This window comes from Callionymus lyra, chromosome 7 (assembly GCF_982586985.1).
Source record: "Callionymus lyra chromosome 7, fCalLyr1.hap1.1, whole genome shotgun sequence".
NCBI classification, from domain to species: Eukaryota; Metazoa; Chordata; class Actinopteri; order Syngnathiformes; family Callionymidae; genus Callionymus; species Callionymus lyra.
The window spans coordinates 13,818,829-13,834,738 of NC_141824.1; the positions used below are offsets into that span (position 1 = coordinate 13,818,829).

The following is a 15,910-nucleotide window of genomic DNA, read 5'->3' on the forward strand; positions in this document are numbered from 1 at the left end:
CTGTATGAACTGCATCTTTTTGCACTTTTGCATTACTTTTAAATGTATTTTACAACACTAACAGAGAGTTAAAGAAATTATACTTTTCACTGCAATATTTATTTTTCTCTTGTATAATTATTAGCTGCCTTGGTGCTTGGTTATGTTTATCTGTTTTGTGTTTTATCTTATTTCATTCTTTTATTCTGTACCGACACCAGAATCAAAACCCAATGTTGTGGCTATAAAAGTTACTTCAGAATTTTCTGGATTTTGGCAAATTAGTTCCCCATTTCCCTTTTTTAAACGTCTTTCTCATGATCTTAAACTAATAATTTCCCTTTTTCATTTCTCATTCAGTCATCAAGCTCCTACCTTTGGTGGCCCCTGCGGCTCCCAGGTGATAGATGGCTCCGAGGATGAGCCAGAGAGCCTTCTGCTCCTCACTACTGATGCCCAGAACCTTCATGGCGGCCTGAAGCTTGGTGAAGTGCTGCACGGCTCGCTGCTTCTCTTCAGGCTCCAGTGAAGACACAAGAGATACGTTAGTCACAGACTTCATCGATGGATGGAAGACCAACGGATGCTCAGCACTGTAGCCACCTTGGAAAGGTTGTAGATCCCAAAGGCACTGTTCTCGGCCAGATGGTTGAAGTGTAGCTCGGTTCTGTGAGACGCCACAAATATGGACGGTCAGGGACATTCAGAAAGACAAAATGTTGTGTTGGTCAAACTAGAGTCAATGACATTGATGTTGGTTACATCATCTACAGTATACTCAAACTTCACAATAAATCGCTGAACAAATCTTAACTCTTTCCTCTACTCAACTTGTAAAGCAACTACAGGCTACACTCAGACAGTGGCAATCAGTGACATCATCTTTTTGGCGATAATACCAACTTGTGTCAGATTGAGGCCACAGTAAATCGTGATATCACCAAATGCCATAAAACTAAATTGGTTCTTGTTTATTGCTTGGGTTACGTTCTGAAAAACCCCCCTGCACTAAAATAAATCCTTGAAGAAGTGACGATTGAAACAAGTGAAACATTAAACCAACATTTGGTAAACAACAGTCTCTCTCTCAGTGACGGTGACCTATATAGCTCCTATAATGCTTTGCCGCCCAGCCCAACCCATGACAGGCATTGACCACTTTTGACATAGCGACTAACACATGGAATTAATATATAGTATTGTAGCCGTCACAATAGTCATCACTGCGTAAAAAAGGGTATGGAAAGGCATCATGGGAGTTCACCGTTTTGTTTGCCCCATAAGCAAGTTGGTTGTAGTAACAAGTTCAGCTGTCTTGATGAAGTTTAATTACTGTTCAAATGAATTTAAATGTTTGTAAAATAGGTAATATAACCACTGCTGTTTGCACCCGTCACTGCTATATTGCTCAATAAATCTATTTTTACTTGTGAAAAAAAAAAAATAATAAAATGTGTCCCTTAATCAGTAAAAGGCAAAAGGTCAAATAGATTATTATTTTAATTATCCAACACATTTTCAAAAGACCAATATCGCCATGTGAAGATACTGTCTGCGGCGCTGGAAAAGTAAACGTGGATCATGGTCACCTGAGGCTAGCGTCGGCTCCTGCCATCATGTAGTAGAAGACGTTGAAGGTGGACTCTCCTTCTGGTCGTCTGCTCACTCTTAACTTCTCCAGCAGCATTGTCTGAAAACAAAAACAATTGTTCACATCCGAAACACTTTAGAAATGTCAGCATAAACATGGGGGGGTTGGAGGTACCTGGACGGAGGCTGAGGCCACCTGTCCCGCCTGGTCAAAGTCCAAGGAGACAATATGGGAGAAGCGGCTGGCGTTGGTGTTCATAGTAGTCGTGCTGTTGCCAAAAGCTTCCAGGATGGTGTAGACCGCCTGCCACTTCTCAGCTGAGCGACACAACAACAACAACAACAACAGTGTCATCTTACATTTCTTTCCACTGTGCAAAGAGTGTCCACTGACCTGAAAAGATCTTCCCGGTGCTCCCTGCAATGGAGACCAGATACTGGACCAGGTGTTGGCAGTTGGTGGTCTTTCCACTGCCTGATTTGCCCAAGAGCACGATGGACTGATCCTGGCGGGTGGTCAGCAGGTTTCTGTAGGCCGACTGGGCCACGGCGTAGATGTGAGGCGCCGAGTCTTCACGCCTGCAACCTTTGAACATGTGCATGACCTGGAGGGAGGACAGGAAGACGCATGGTTTTGCCAGGTTGACTTGTTTGATCAACTGTAACCATGTAGCAAAAACAACCGCATTCCTTGGTGTTTATTGGCGCAACGGTATGAGTTCCAGATGAAACGAGTCAGAGCTGAATTTTAAACCGAATGAATGCCTTTTAATGTGCACAATATTTAAACTGTAATATGTATGAAGCTATTTATTAAAATACTCACAAACCTATTATTTGATACTTGTTTATATGTTTGCAATATCTTAATAAAGGGGTCCCCGACTTTTTGTTGCATTATATCAACTTTTAGATAAAGAACTATGACTATAAAATGACCTGCAAAAACAAAAAGAACATTAAGTGCATGAAAAACACAACTTATCATATAACTTAATCAGGTGGTCTCATATAGGGACATGTAGTTGTGTTTTTCACTAGTTTACAGGTTTATTTTTTGAGGAAAATTGACTAAAACAAGCATCTACACGAGTCAAGAGTCATATATAACTATAACTATATAACTTCAGAGACTACCTTTTTTTTTTTTTAAATGAAACAACTTTCATACAGTTAAAAATAGAACAGAAATTATCTAAATATTGTTCTTTCTCTCTGACCCGGTAACAAATGCTTCACGGACCAATAGCGGTCCCTTGACCACGGGAAGGCTGCCTTAATTTATACATTGTGTTTTGTTGTATTTTATTCCTTTGTCTGATATCATGTTTGTTGACATGTGTGCCTGGAAGTCCTTAAGTATAATCAAAACAAAACTATAACACCAGTGCTGTGTCTCAAATCGCATACTAATCTTAGTATGCTAGAAGTTAGTATGCATCAGTTTAGTATGCATACTAACTAGTACGCAAATTCTCCGCAGATAGTATGTCTCAAATCAAACCCTGAAGCTACACACTAACCGGAAATCACATGACAGCTTCTTCTTCTACTTCTATTTAACGATGTTTCAAGCAGCTGTTTGAACGCTATCGACACCTGCTGGCAGCACGTATTGCAACTTTGGAAAAAGAAATAAAGAAAAAATATGAGAATCTAAATAATCGCGAGATATTTAAGCTGGTATCAGCAGCGAAGACGTGTTTATCCTCCTACTGCTGCTGAAAATACACATTTAAGTATATGCATATATATGCATTTATATATGACGTAACTTCCGTTTAAAACGTCACTAAAATGGCAGCTGTTTAGTGTGGTTAGTGTCCATCGAACCATGCTAGTTTTGTGGGCGTGTTAGTATGCCAATTTAGTATGCATGGCGCACTAAATTTCGCATACTAAGAATTGAGACACACTAACGTACTAAAAATACTAACTTTTAGTACGCTAGTATGCGATTTGAGACACAGCACGGGAAAATGTCAGGGTAAGATAAGTCAGAGATGCCTCTTGTTTTTTTAGATGCCTGATACCTCAACTGAGATTTATGGTTTTAAAATAAATCGAAAATCTCTTGCAAATACAACATATAGTGGGTAACTAGGAATTTGAATATATTAATTTTTATTAGGTAAAGATGTCAACAACAACTTAAAAAAAAGGCCACTATGCGACACACATTTGATCCAATTCATCCGTGCTGAGGGTGTATTGTAGAAAAAAAGCCAAAACACCCCATGACCATGTGCTGCCTTTACTGACTGCCACACATGAAAACACCTCGACATTACACATGCCCACATTTCCATAGTTATGCTAGTTGAGCAGCTTAAACTGTGGGTATTTATCGACATACATTCATCAACCAATCACATTTGATTGATTCTTTGTAATGCTTGACACACGGCAATGATGCATTCAATGACGTGGGAATTGCTTTGGTGTATACGGTTAAAAAGGAAAAAATTGTGATGAAAAACAAGCCATTATTTCAGTGATACAGTGAAGTTTACATTGTAGGTTAGTTTACCATTGTCCACACTTAGTTTTCATTATTTGTATTATTTTAAACTTTAACTTGTTTATCGTTTTTCTTTATATAAGTTTTTGTGGTATTTTTTTACAAAGTGTTCCCAAGTTTTCTTGTTGTTATTGAATAGGTTTGTTTGATCAATTAAAAAACTTTTGTGTGTGTTTAAAGGAATCGGTAGCGGCCTGTTGAGAATGTAAAAAGAATCTGTATCAGCCATAAAAGAGAAGACTGGTTCACCTCCATTTCACCTCAATACCTCTGAATGTGATCATTTTCCTGAAACTTCTTACCTTCTCAGAGTACATGGAGGGGGTGCTAAGGGGATTGATGACCACCATGTTGGGTCCGGCATAGGAGTGGATGAGGTTTCCTCCATAGCGTTGCCTCAGACAGTGCATCACATTGGATTCGTTCAAGTAGAGGAGAGACGCCAGATCCTCCGAGCGGTCGTAGCTTGGAGGGTTTGCCTGGTGAGGAGTGAGATGAAAGAAACACTTATGAAAAAATGAATATTTAATAAGAATACTAATCAATGAATACTAATACAAAGCAACAACTAAAACAAAAATAACAAAACAAACTTTATATGTTCTTGCTGTTTCTCCTACACTACAGGTTTGAATACACTTTCTGATACAATTACATTCAAAGATGCCTCCTTTGAGCAAGAAAACAAACAGCAGCTTTTCAGCAGTTTCTTTCTTTTCCATTTATTTGACTTACTTTCTCGACATCATCTTCATCCACCTCAAGAACGCTCCCATCATATTCCAGTTTGATCTTCACCTTTCCCTCGGGCAGCAAACCAGGCTCAGTCCTCAACACGGTGGCTTCACAGATTAAAGACATGAATACATTGAACACGACAAGATGACACAACATACTTTATAATCTATAATCAAGATGAAACTCCAAATAAATGAGATTGGATCATGTTTCAATTCCCATAATAATGTGATCAGAGGAACCTCAGAAATTACGACATTAATAAGGTGTATATATATATATATATATATATATACTGTATATAAAGTATATATTGGGTAATGTACTGTAAATGTGATCGATTGATCAAGTCATTTGATATCACATTTTATGATACTTAAGGAGCGATTGTAGATGTTTTATTTTCATGTTCAATGTTTTTAGTGTGTCTGTGATTGTATTCTGCTGCAAATCAAATTGCCCTCAACGGACAAAAATCTGTCAAGTTAAATAAAGTTTTTGTTTTTTTATACAATGCAAAGACCACTTTTTTAGCAACATAACATGTTCCATGAAAAAAAAAAAATACATGCCTAATTTTAATGAGGTTACTTTGACAACCGTGGTATAGAATTAAATTTTATGTAAGTCAGGGCAGGAGAAAAAATATTCAGTTTTTTTTCATATAATAATTTGAGTATTTATTTCACCCCCATTTATACTGTATATACATCCAAATTACAGATTTCTCTACAACTCTTAAAATCAATTAATTTCTCATGTCTCGCATTATGTTTTGTCACGTACCCTCATTATACATTAAATCTTTTTCAATAGAAGTGAACACATATAAGGGCGTCTCACCCAAGGAGAATCCATCCTTGTGAACCAGCCAGACTTTCTCAGATCCATACCACGCCTGCTCTGCTGCGATCTGTTCCTCGGTCTTCACCTGAGCAGAGGAGAAAAGATGATGCATCATCCATTCGGTCACAGTCTCCTGCTTGTCCGACACCAGGCACATGCTCTTTATTGGATAACAGTCATGCACTAGATCACAGAGGACACTGCACTCAAAAGGTTGTGATGTCATTCGATAAATAAAAGTGAATAAATCGTATGTTTCACACAGCATTGGTGGAGGTCAAAAGAATCAACTAGTGAACGTGATCAAGCACAGAGTGGGAACACAACATGATGGAACACAGAGGCGGATGAATCACAGTCGAGCAACGTGCAGTCACACCTTCGGTAGCTTAGCAGCGGCATGAGTGGCCTGCAGGAGAGCTACAGGGTCTTCTTCCTCTGACGCCTGGTGAGGTGCCAGCATGAGGGGGTCAGAGGTCAACGATATGTGTGAGTAAGATATAAGTGGCGAAGGAACAGACCGACAAAGTTTGGATAACGTTTGCACTTTAGTTTTGCCGTATTTCCTGTATCTATTGAAAAAAAACCTAAAAATTCAAGACCCCCCAAAGGAAGACTGAGGGGCCGCTGTACCTGCTGGAACCCCTGAGTAAGGGCAGATGATGACACAGTAACCACAGATTCCACCTTAGTCACAAATCAACGTTAGGTAGAACCACAGAGAGCAAAGCAAAACAAGTGAGACATGTTAGAGAGTGAAGCAGAGACACGTTAAGACATGACAGGTAGAGATGATGGCAGATGCTACACGTCCGCTTATTATCAGCGTAACATAAATTAAAGTATTTTTCTGGGGTCGACAGGTGAGTAGATGAGTGTGGACAAAAGGTTAGTAAATGGAGAATTCACACCATGAAAAAGGCACAATTTCATTATTCTCTTTAAGAAAAAAACATGACTCTCATGACCACAAGCTTATTAGAATTTGACATTTTGAAGCTTCTTTAAACCAGGTTGAAAGCGACCTTAGGGTTTGGTCATAATTTGACATTCATTCAAGATAGGTTTTTGAAATAACTCGATGAGAAAGATCCTCCGATGGACTAAGTGGTGCCCCCTACAGGTAAGAAAAACTTAAGCATACCAACTTAGTTAAGACTATAGAAAGATTCTTTGGCATTAAGATACAGCCAAAGTTTAAATACAAATTTAAAAAAATTATCATATTTTATTCCAGGTTCCTCACAATTCATTTAACTGTAGAACATATTATACACCTAGCAAGAAAAGTATTTTCATTCCTGAAATGAAACAAATAAAGAGATAGTATAGCTAAGTTACCACACGACAAGAATCTTTCCTTTAATAGATTCATAACCACAAATTCATATATTCTCTTCATACTAGCTTGCGTTCAGCCGTTTTTGATACTTGGCTACATTTGTTTTCTGTGCTACAAAAACTGTAAAACTTTGAAGACGAGTAGTGCGTTTTCAAATAAACATCAATCCGTGTTCAAACGAAGGAAAACAACACGAAATTTATGGTTGCAGTTGTTGTTAGAAACTGATACCGATCACCATCACTTTGTTCCAGTTTCTGAACTATACTTTTTTTTTTGATACCAATTAGATGAATCCTAACAAAACGTCAATTACATTACTTATACTAATGCAAATCTTATTGCAAATCTTTAGTTTCATTTAGCAGCTTCCTTGTTTTTCTTCAGAAAAATCCACACATTATCAAGTTTTGATTACAAGTAGCTAATGAAACTTTGTACTGAAACACATGATTAGATACTACTGAAGGATTGCGGACGGTGCCACGGAAATTTGATAGTCAGCCCTAGGACTGAGTGCACATTATCCAGCTTGACTGAGCTTAGAAGCAACAGATAGAAGAGTATATCACAGTTTTGCTCTAACAAATTATTGGCCATTAGTGGTTAACATCAGTGGTTTAATAAAGAATGCATAATTTATACTGAGAGGCCTTTGATTTCTTTCATTTTTTAAATGTTAGAGTTGTTTATATCTAAACACATGTTATGTTTGTTAGTTAAATTTCTACAAAACAATTCTTGCTTTATTAGTCTTTTGATATTATATTGTTGTATTTCTACTCCAATCCAGGTAAATGTTAAACATGCAACTCCACAGCAACTCAAGGGTCGACGTAGTACCTCTGATTTTGCCACGGTTGGTTGCTGAATAGAAGTGGATGAAGGAGTCGGGCGGGCAGGACTAACACTTCGGACACTAGATCTACCGGGCTGGGTAACCTGAGAGGGTTTGGAGCTTTGTCTATGATCCAATGGGGATGTTTTCTGAACCGTTGTGGGAACTGAAGGAGAACTTAAAACTGCAGTTTTTGTAGTGGAACTGGGCCTAGGGGCAGGAACAAAGCCTTTTGGTGGAGTCGGAGTTGACGGCTTGGGTAATGGAATAAAGCCAACAACGGGTGGCAAAGATGTAGGTCTGGAATGGAAGGCTTTAGGAGTAGGCGATTTTTGAGCAGTAGTGCCACGAGGAGGTAAATCTGTTGGAGAGGTGGGCGACCGGCACGTTGCTTCAAGTGTTTTTGGAATTGGTGCATCTCCATTTTTCTCTTCTTTTATCTGCTTAGCTTCTCCTTTTTCCACCTTCTTCTCCACTTCCTTCTTCAACTCCAGTTTCTCTGGACTGTCAACGACGTTGTGCAGTTTATAGCGGGGCTCTCTTGTCCGACCTCTGACCAAAAGACTGCTCAAGCCTCTGGTGACGTCGTCTTCCGTTTTAATGGCATCATGTTTGAAACTGAAAGCTGACGTTGCAGGGACTTTGGAGACCGAAGAGACACCATTCTTTGACGCGTCTGGAAATTCTGAAATGCATTCCGTCGTCGACTCTACCTCTTCTGAAGGGAGGAGCTTTCTGACAACTCGACGGACCACTTTCACGACTTTTTTCCGTCCCGGGGCTTGATCTTCTGCAGTTTCAACCTGACTTGTGCCAGAACATGAATTGCCATTAAGTGAAGTTTTACCCGCAATGTCAGCTTGCTCCTGCTTTCCATTAACAGCACTGATTTGGACTTGTGGTTCTGGACTCCTGAATGTTTGCCTCACCTTTGGAGGCTCAGGACTTTTGAAGCGCTCTGGCAATTTCACAGTTGCTTTGTTTCTAGGAGGCGAGGGACTTCTGAAACGACGCTCTGGGGAAACCACTGGTGCGGGACTAAAGGCTCGATATATCCCACATCCAGGGTCTAAAGCTGGGACTGACTTGGCCCGGTTTGCCAAGCCTTCATTTTCTAACTAATCAGGGACAAGAAAGAAAGAAAATAAATTAGCTATTGTGTTTATCAAATGTGCTCCTTAACTTTGGATTTGTATTGTATTAATAGAGGAAGTATTAACATTTATTTTACATGATATATTTTTAGAATTCTTCAATGTATAACATGATTTTTTTACTTAATCATTATGACAATTACATATAGATATATATACTGTACAAGCTTCACTAAAACACCCAAATTCTAAATACAGCGAGTAGAAAAACTATTTTAAGGTCTTCAACGATAATTCTGAAATTGTTAAATGTGTGCACCTGGGCCACAAACAATATTTTCCAAGAAGACAGTCCTGGTCATAAACCACTACTTACACTTTCACTCTCCTCCTTGTTTTCATCTTTTATCTAAACAATTGTAACAAAGAAGAAAGATCAAAACCTGCAACAGGGGATTCAGTTCTCCCAAAGCCCAACACGCAAATGCCACACCATGCACGTGGTGTATATAAGCAAATAAGCAACTTTATTTTCAACTTATCAAACGTCAATTATTCTATTTTAATTTCACTGCAAATGTGGTTGATTTACATTTATAACACATACTCTTTGAACGTGCACCAGCACACACCATGCATAGTGAAGAGAGGTCCAAAATATACAAGACTTTCCTTTTTTTCCCAGAAGGAAAAGCGAGACGAGAACGCCATGATTGCGATTCTGCTGTCATGGGTTGTGTTGGATGAAATGAGAGCAGAAGGTGATGGGCAGCTGGGTGAGGGAGAACGAGGAAGAATTAACAGGAATTTAAAATACTTGGTTGAGGTAAATCCATAAGAATTCAATGACAATAGACTCATAGACAAGCATGTCATTTGTGATCTCAAACTCAGAAGTGTTGACGTACTTAGGCTCTAAAAACAACTGAGCAACACTCTGAGCTTGCGACCATTCAAGGTTGGAAAATGACTCAAGCATTGACAAAGTTGTTGTCATCTAAGAGTGAAGCTGGGATATTGGGTTTCAATGATGAACACTCTGGAAACATGTTTGGCCCGTTAGTGAAACAGCCAAGAAGGAGATTTTAGGTATCCTAGTCTAGAACACTAGGATACTGGTTTTAACTTTCTAGAAACCTTACAAAAATCCTCTTAGGGCTTGGAAATTGTACCGTGGAAATGAATGAAAGCACCGTCTGAGCTAGATAGTTCTTCAGTGGGAGTCATGATTGTTTAAAATAAAACCAATAATAGATATAGAAAACACAGTAAAACTGTTGGAATGTTTTTGTAGTACTTTTCAGTCCTTAAGTCACCTGCGTAAACGTTCAATTAGGTGCGGTGTAATTACTTCTGGTTCCTGTCTGGCTTGTTTTGATGATTATAGACCAGTATCTATTAGACTTCAAAGAATGTTTACCTTTGTTTCTAGCTTTGTGATTGACAGTTTATCACGGAAACAAGACAGTAGATGAGACTTAAAAAGGTTTATTAAAATGTTTCTTTCAGTAGATATCCAGTAAATCTAAGGATATGAATCATAGAAGGTCATACATACTCATTTAAAACAACTACAGTAAAAATGATCATAGCAAAAAATATATCATATCTTGAGTCTCACATTATTTTTATTGTTGGTTTGATATTTAAAAGCTCCTAACCTTACAAATAACAATTGGAAATAGTCAAAGTTCATTACATTTTAAGAGTAGGCTTGCATTGTTTTTCAATTTCATTTTTTCATTACAATTGGTTGATTTAGTCTGAAAATAATATTGACAGTAATGTCATATATACTGTACATATGATTCAGAATAATGTGTTTTTGACAAAAGCCTACTTACACACGTAAAGAACACACATCCACCAAAGTACCACACAAATGTTGTTTTACTTCAATATTGTTTTTGTCATTACTCATAAGTCATGTGGTGTTTACAGTCGCACCACGTGACTTATGAAGCCATCAATGACTTGAAAAAAATGCTGCATCTATTCACTTCTCAATTTTAACACATTCTTTACCCACTCAAGTAGAAAACAAAGATACTAATGTTCTCCAACTGGGACCAGCTTTCATTCCATTCTATAAAAAGGGCCTATTGTGATTTATTTTTGTTAGGAAATTAAACTTCACACGCCCATAGTGTTTCACATATTAATCATATTCATCAAGTTACATTTATCTAACTTGAATAAATATCAAGACCACCTTGATCCTGTAATAGGTAAACAATTATCAAAAAAAAATCAATCTGAAGTATTGAGGAACTTGTTCAGGTGCTCTGTCTATCTATTTATTATTTTTTGCTTCCTACAATCCATACCATAATGTAGAGAAACATTTTCTATATAATCTGTAAACTGTACCATAATTGATTTTGGGTCTGTTGTATTTGTATTAGATAAACTTTATTATAGATCACTTTGGATTAGTTTGTTTATAAACAAGATTAAACATGAAAAGTTTGACAAGATTTCCACAATGACAAAGGAAAACAGGCCAGTTTAAGACCTAACTTTCCGAATTGTAGTATGAAGTTTTCATTTTTACCACATTGTAACAGCTAATACTACAATGTGTTTAATCTATTTTTCAAAAAGGTTAATTTGGTTCAAAAGGAGTGAGCCTATCAGGACACTGGATTCTAAAAATAGTTTCCTAGACCGCTAAGCATTTAGGCCGGAACATTTGTCCACTCTAGATCCAAGTCGAGAGCTGGTATAGTAGTTGGGAAGAGTTGCCATTGAGCTTCCTACCTTACAATGGACCGATTCCCCTTAAAAATCCTGAGGTGTCTCTTCTAAACCGGACGAACGAAAGGAGTGACCTGGGGTCCCGAACACATGGAGCCACAGACACCCGGCGGGGTTGAGATGAAGATGAGCATTCTGATTGGCTGAATATTCTAGACTCGCCACTCACAGGAGAAGTCGGGACAGCTGTTGTGATACGAGGGTCCTAAAATAGGGGTCTGAACTGGTCTGCAAGCACTCTGCCCACCACCCGCTGTCCAACAAACACACACAAGTGGTGCACTTCTTGTCATTTCAGCTGTTTTGATAATCCAATGTGTGTTGTGTTGGTAAACACAATCGTTGTTTGTGAGCCACGTTTTAAAATAGGAACGCTGATGTAAGTCAAATAAAATGAAATAAAAAGTATGTGTGGTAACTTGGTTGTGTATTCTAAACAACTTGGAAATAAAAAATAAACTTTTTCCTTGGCCCTGTTGTATGTAGTTTTTCTCGATGTTTCCAGGGCGGAGGCATACGCAGCCACGCTAATTTAAGAACTGACTTCTGCCAGGATCAGGAGAGTTGACGGAGTTCCTGGATAACCATGACCTGAGAATGAGAACCTGAATATACGAGAGAAGGCTCAAGTAAACCATCATGTCACTGGTTATCCATTTCAACTTCTGCCGAGTACGACATCGTGAAATCGATGCATGAAAAGATGAGTTAGTTGGGAAGTTAAATTTGCCTTTATGCAAAACACAATCGTGGACATTACATTACAACAAGCTTTAAGGGCAACTAATGCCGATTCTTTAATGACACTTTAATGTTGACTTGGGAAATAAAATCTTGTTGACCGTAACCACACCCACTCGTCTATGATTGGTCGAGGATCGAGGCTTGACTTCCTGTCATCAATCCCACAAGTCTCCACCTCAAAGGGACTTGTTGTATAAACAAAGTGAGGCATGATTACAGTTGGCTGGAGGAGGAGTGAAGACCATTATTACATCATAATAGACTCCGCTCTCGTAACCTCTCGTTCGCCGAGATTTCAGACGAAAGAACTTTATGAATAAGTTGAAAACATGGTCATGATGAGGGACTTTTGGAGAGGAAGACTTCATTATTTGAACATGAATCAGGGAAGTTGGGTTTTCACATTGGTCCTCTTTTATTTATTTTATTGTGGATCTGCTAAACTACTGCCCGCTCCAAGGGTTCAAAGTCTTGTTCAGTATGTTGTAAACTTGCATATGCATACACTCCGGTTTAAACATACCGTAATTTGCATCACTCTGTCTAGCATTATTATGCAAACATAAGTGTACATTTGAGATACAAGGTAAATAAATACAAGTAGAAAAATGTACTCGTATGTTCTCAAATGATAATTTGTTGATAAATCTAAAATGATAAAACAGCCTTAATTATTGTACATGTTTCAGGATGTTCTCACTTTCCATATGTAGCATATTTTGTTGTACTACTGCTGTGGCCAAGCTAAAAAAGAAAAACAATCCATGAGGAATGCGTGTGTGTGTGTGTGTGAAACAACAATCCCGGGTCCTGAACGCTGAGATTAGAGTCCGCACTCACATGCTGGGTCAAAGAGCAAAGGAGAAAAGGCTTTAGAGTAAAGCGACATCCAAATGCAAGCCACACTATCCGGGTGTATTGATCTAGCGCTCACTGGAACGTGAGTGGCTGACATTCACTGTATCGATGACTTTAAACCAGGCCAGTGAAAATAAACACAAGTTCACAATCACACAAACAGAAGTCACGTTACACAAGTGAAGACACTAATTCAATAGACTTTTAAATAAAATAGCAACACCAAAGAGAATGAGAGATTACTAGACGACTTGAGTTTTAGCTTTCTTTTTTTAAACTTCTGAGCTGCAACTATGGGTTTAAAGTTTTATCTACTAGTAGTAAGTCTCACAAAACAGCCCATGTTTACGTGCATAAGAGATTAAATGTCCTGAGATCCAGTTTGAAATACTGTTGATAATATCAACAAATCTTTTACTCTTGACTGGTGCCCAACCCCTATATCACCCAGCATCTATGACCCTTCCCTTAGTGGAGAAAAGACTACGATCATTTTGCCCTTTTAACCTTTTTTTTTGGAAGATGATTAAAAATATTATATTTTCATTTATGTGGGTTAATGTTTCCCCCCCCCCAGACACAGTCATGGTTTAGATGCTAAACATACAGAATAATAGATGATCAATAATCATATAAGACATAACTATCTGGGAAATACATAAACACCTCAGGAAAACTTAAGTGTACTAGTATAAGAACCCTTAGAATGAGAAATTAAATAAATCCACTACAGCAGTACACTGACAGAGCTCAACATTTAAAAAGAGGTGAGGATAAAAATATTATTTGGCTTCAATTAGGTGCTTGAAAAGTAAAGTAACTTTGAATTCCTTCTACATTCCGCTCAAGATATAAATAGTAACCACGTCGTCCACTTAGTTCCATCAGGGATTTTACAGGAATTCCTGCATCCTTTTCCCTACTTTGGCTTTTGGCCTAGATGAGAGAAGGAAATGGTTTGGGGGCAGATATTGATCAAAACTTCACAACAGCATTCCAGAATAGTGTAATCATATGGGCAGTGCTGGAAGCTGATAATTGTGTTAGATGTATATAATTGTTTACATTACATTTGCATTATCTTTAACACTATTGTTTGTATTACTTGTGACATACAAAATAAACATGACTTTAAGTGACTTTACAAATACAAAAAAAAGTATTGGTGTTTTACAATAAGTAAACATTTACATGTCTTGACGTTCATCTGGGGGTCATTGGACCCCAATATCATCTGAAATAAATGTGTTTTTAACACTTCATACTTTATATTCAGAAGTGCACTTCCTGTCCCCTTTTTCAGATAAATCCAAGATGAACTCGTGGAAAGGTTATTCCGGATTTCTCTGCGAGACACACAACGGGGTCGTGATACTTTGCCCAAGGGATGGCTGCGCAAGATGCAGGAAACTACTTAACTAGGGGAAATGGTTCAGCAGCAAGAATATAAGTTGTAGAGTCTGTATTAGGAGAAAAATCACTTGACAAAACATGTCATAGCACTGAGGTTTTAAGCCATTTCAGTTGGTTTTTAGAGGACAATAATTTTCCCCAAACAACAAACTGGCTGGACTCGCTCAGGCGTTCAGGTTTTTGATAACTGACCACATTGTAGCTTTGCAGAATTTAACCAGCAAAACAGAGTTTAGCTGCTCTTTCCCTGGTTTGAAAATAGGGTTTTCTCAAAAATACTTGACTTGTAAACTGAATGAAAGTTATATGCTAATTTCTGCATCATGTAATCAACATGTCTTGTGTACTAGGTAGACATGCTTACTTACAACATAATTATAAAATATAATTAGTAAACATTATATTAACTGTTTTGGGAACAACATAATTTCACAAAATTCCTGGATCTAGGTTTAGGCAAATTAGGCCATTTTTTTCATAAATGGCACTTATGGATTATAATTATTAATATGACTTAAAAGCAATAATAATAAAGTACAATAATATAACACTTGAAAAGTGTTAAGCCATACTTTGTTTAGTTATTAAATATCATTTTTAGAATTGATTTGAATACTATTCTGAAAATAGTTGCACATTTTTGATTGTAGTCTCAACGCTATATAAAAAACTTTAGGTTTAACCATTACAAATATGACCTTATTACCATTTTTTAAAGAATAACTATGATTAATGTAGCTGTACAAGCAACAGGCTTCTTGGAAATTGACTCGCCTAGAGTGTCTACAGGGATACATTTGTGGGACTGTGACTTGACGTCCAGCACTACACTGGGGAAACGCCTTAGTTAAGACTTGACGCAAGCAGTGGTTGGAAACGCCCACCTAGGGATTTGGATAACAAATCACTTAAAGATCATCCTAAGGCTCGGTATTTAAGCATATACGTTGATAATGTCAATCTCTTACACGGTAGCAATGATATACCCCGAGGTAGTGAATTACAGACAATTAAAAATAATACATCTGAACTTTGGCTTAGAGCTTTAGGACGTGTCAGGACGAGCGCAGCATTTGCCTAGACACACGCACACAGACTTGTCATTTTGATTTCTCAACAGCCTCTTTGATTCTATTTAAGAACTTCCTCGCTCATTGCCATGGACGTTATCATAATGCGACACAGTCCGT

The 15,910-nt window shown here is 37.9% G+C and overlaps 1 protein-coding gene across 6 annotated transcripts in view; it reads right to left on the reverse strand.

Moving 5' to 3' along the window:
- myo18ab (myosin XVIIIA b) overlaps positions 1 to 15,910 on the reverse strand; it is a 51,219-nt gene that overhangs the window by 29,132 nt on the left and 6,177 nt on the right. For 4 of the 6 annotated variants that reach the window (XM_087796427.1, XM_087796425.1, XM_087796424.1 and 1 more), the window contains 9 exons: positions 6,054 to 6,119; positions 5,672 to 5,759; positions 4,826 to 4,932; positions 4,393 to 4,569; positions 1,964 to 2,174; positions 1,745 to 1,887; positions 1,569 to 1,669; positions 583 to 646; positions 355 to 499 (listed from right to left, as the gene is read on the reverse strand). In XM_087796427.1, the coding sequence (XP_087652553.1) occupies positions 355 to 499; positions 583 to 646; positions 1,569 to 1,669; positions 1,745 to 1,887; positions 1,964 to 2,174; positions 4,393 to 4,569; positions 4,826 to 4,932; positions 5,672 to 5,759; positions 6,054 to 6,119 (1,102 nt within the window). Of the gene's footprint in view, positions 1 to 354; positions 500 to 582; positions 647 to 1,568; positions 1,670 to 1,744; positions 1,888 to 1,963; positions 2,175 to 4,392; positions 4,570 to 4,825; positions 4,933 to 5,671; positions 5,760 to 6,053; positions 6,120 to 15,910 lie in introns of those variants that run through there. The other 2 variants (XM_087796429.1, XM_087796426.1) reach the window with 1 other exon arrangement.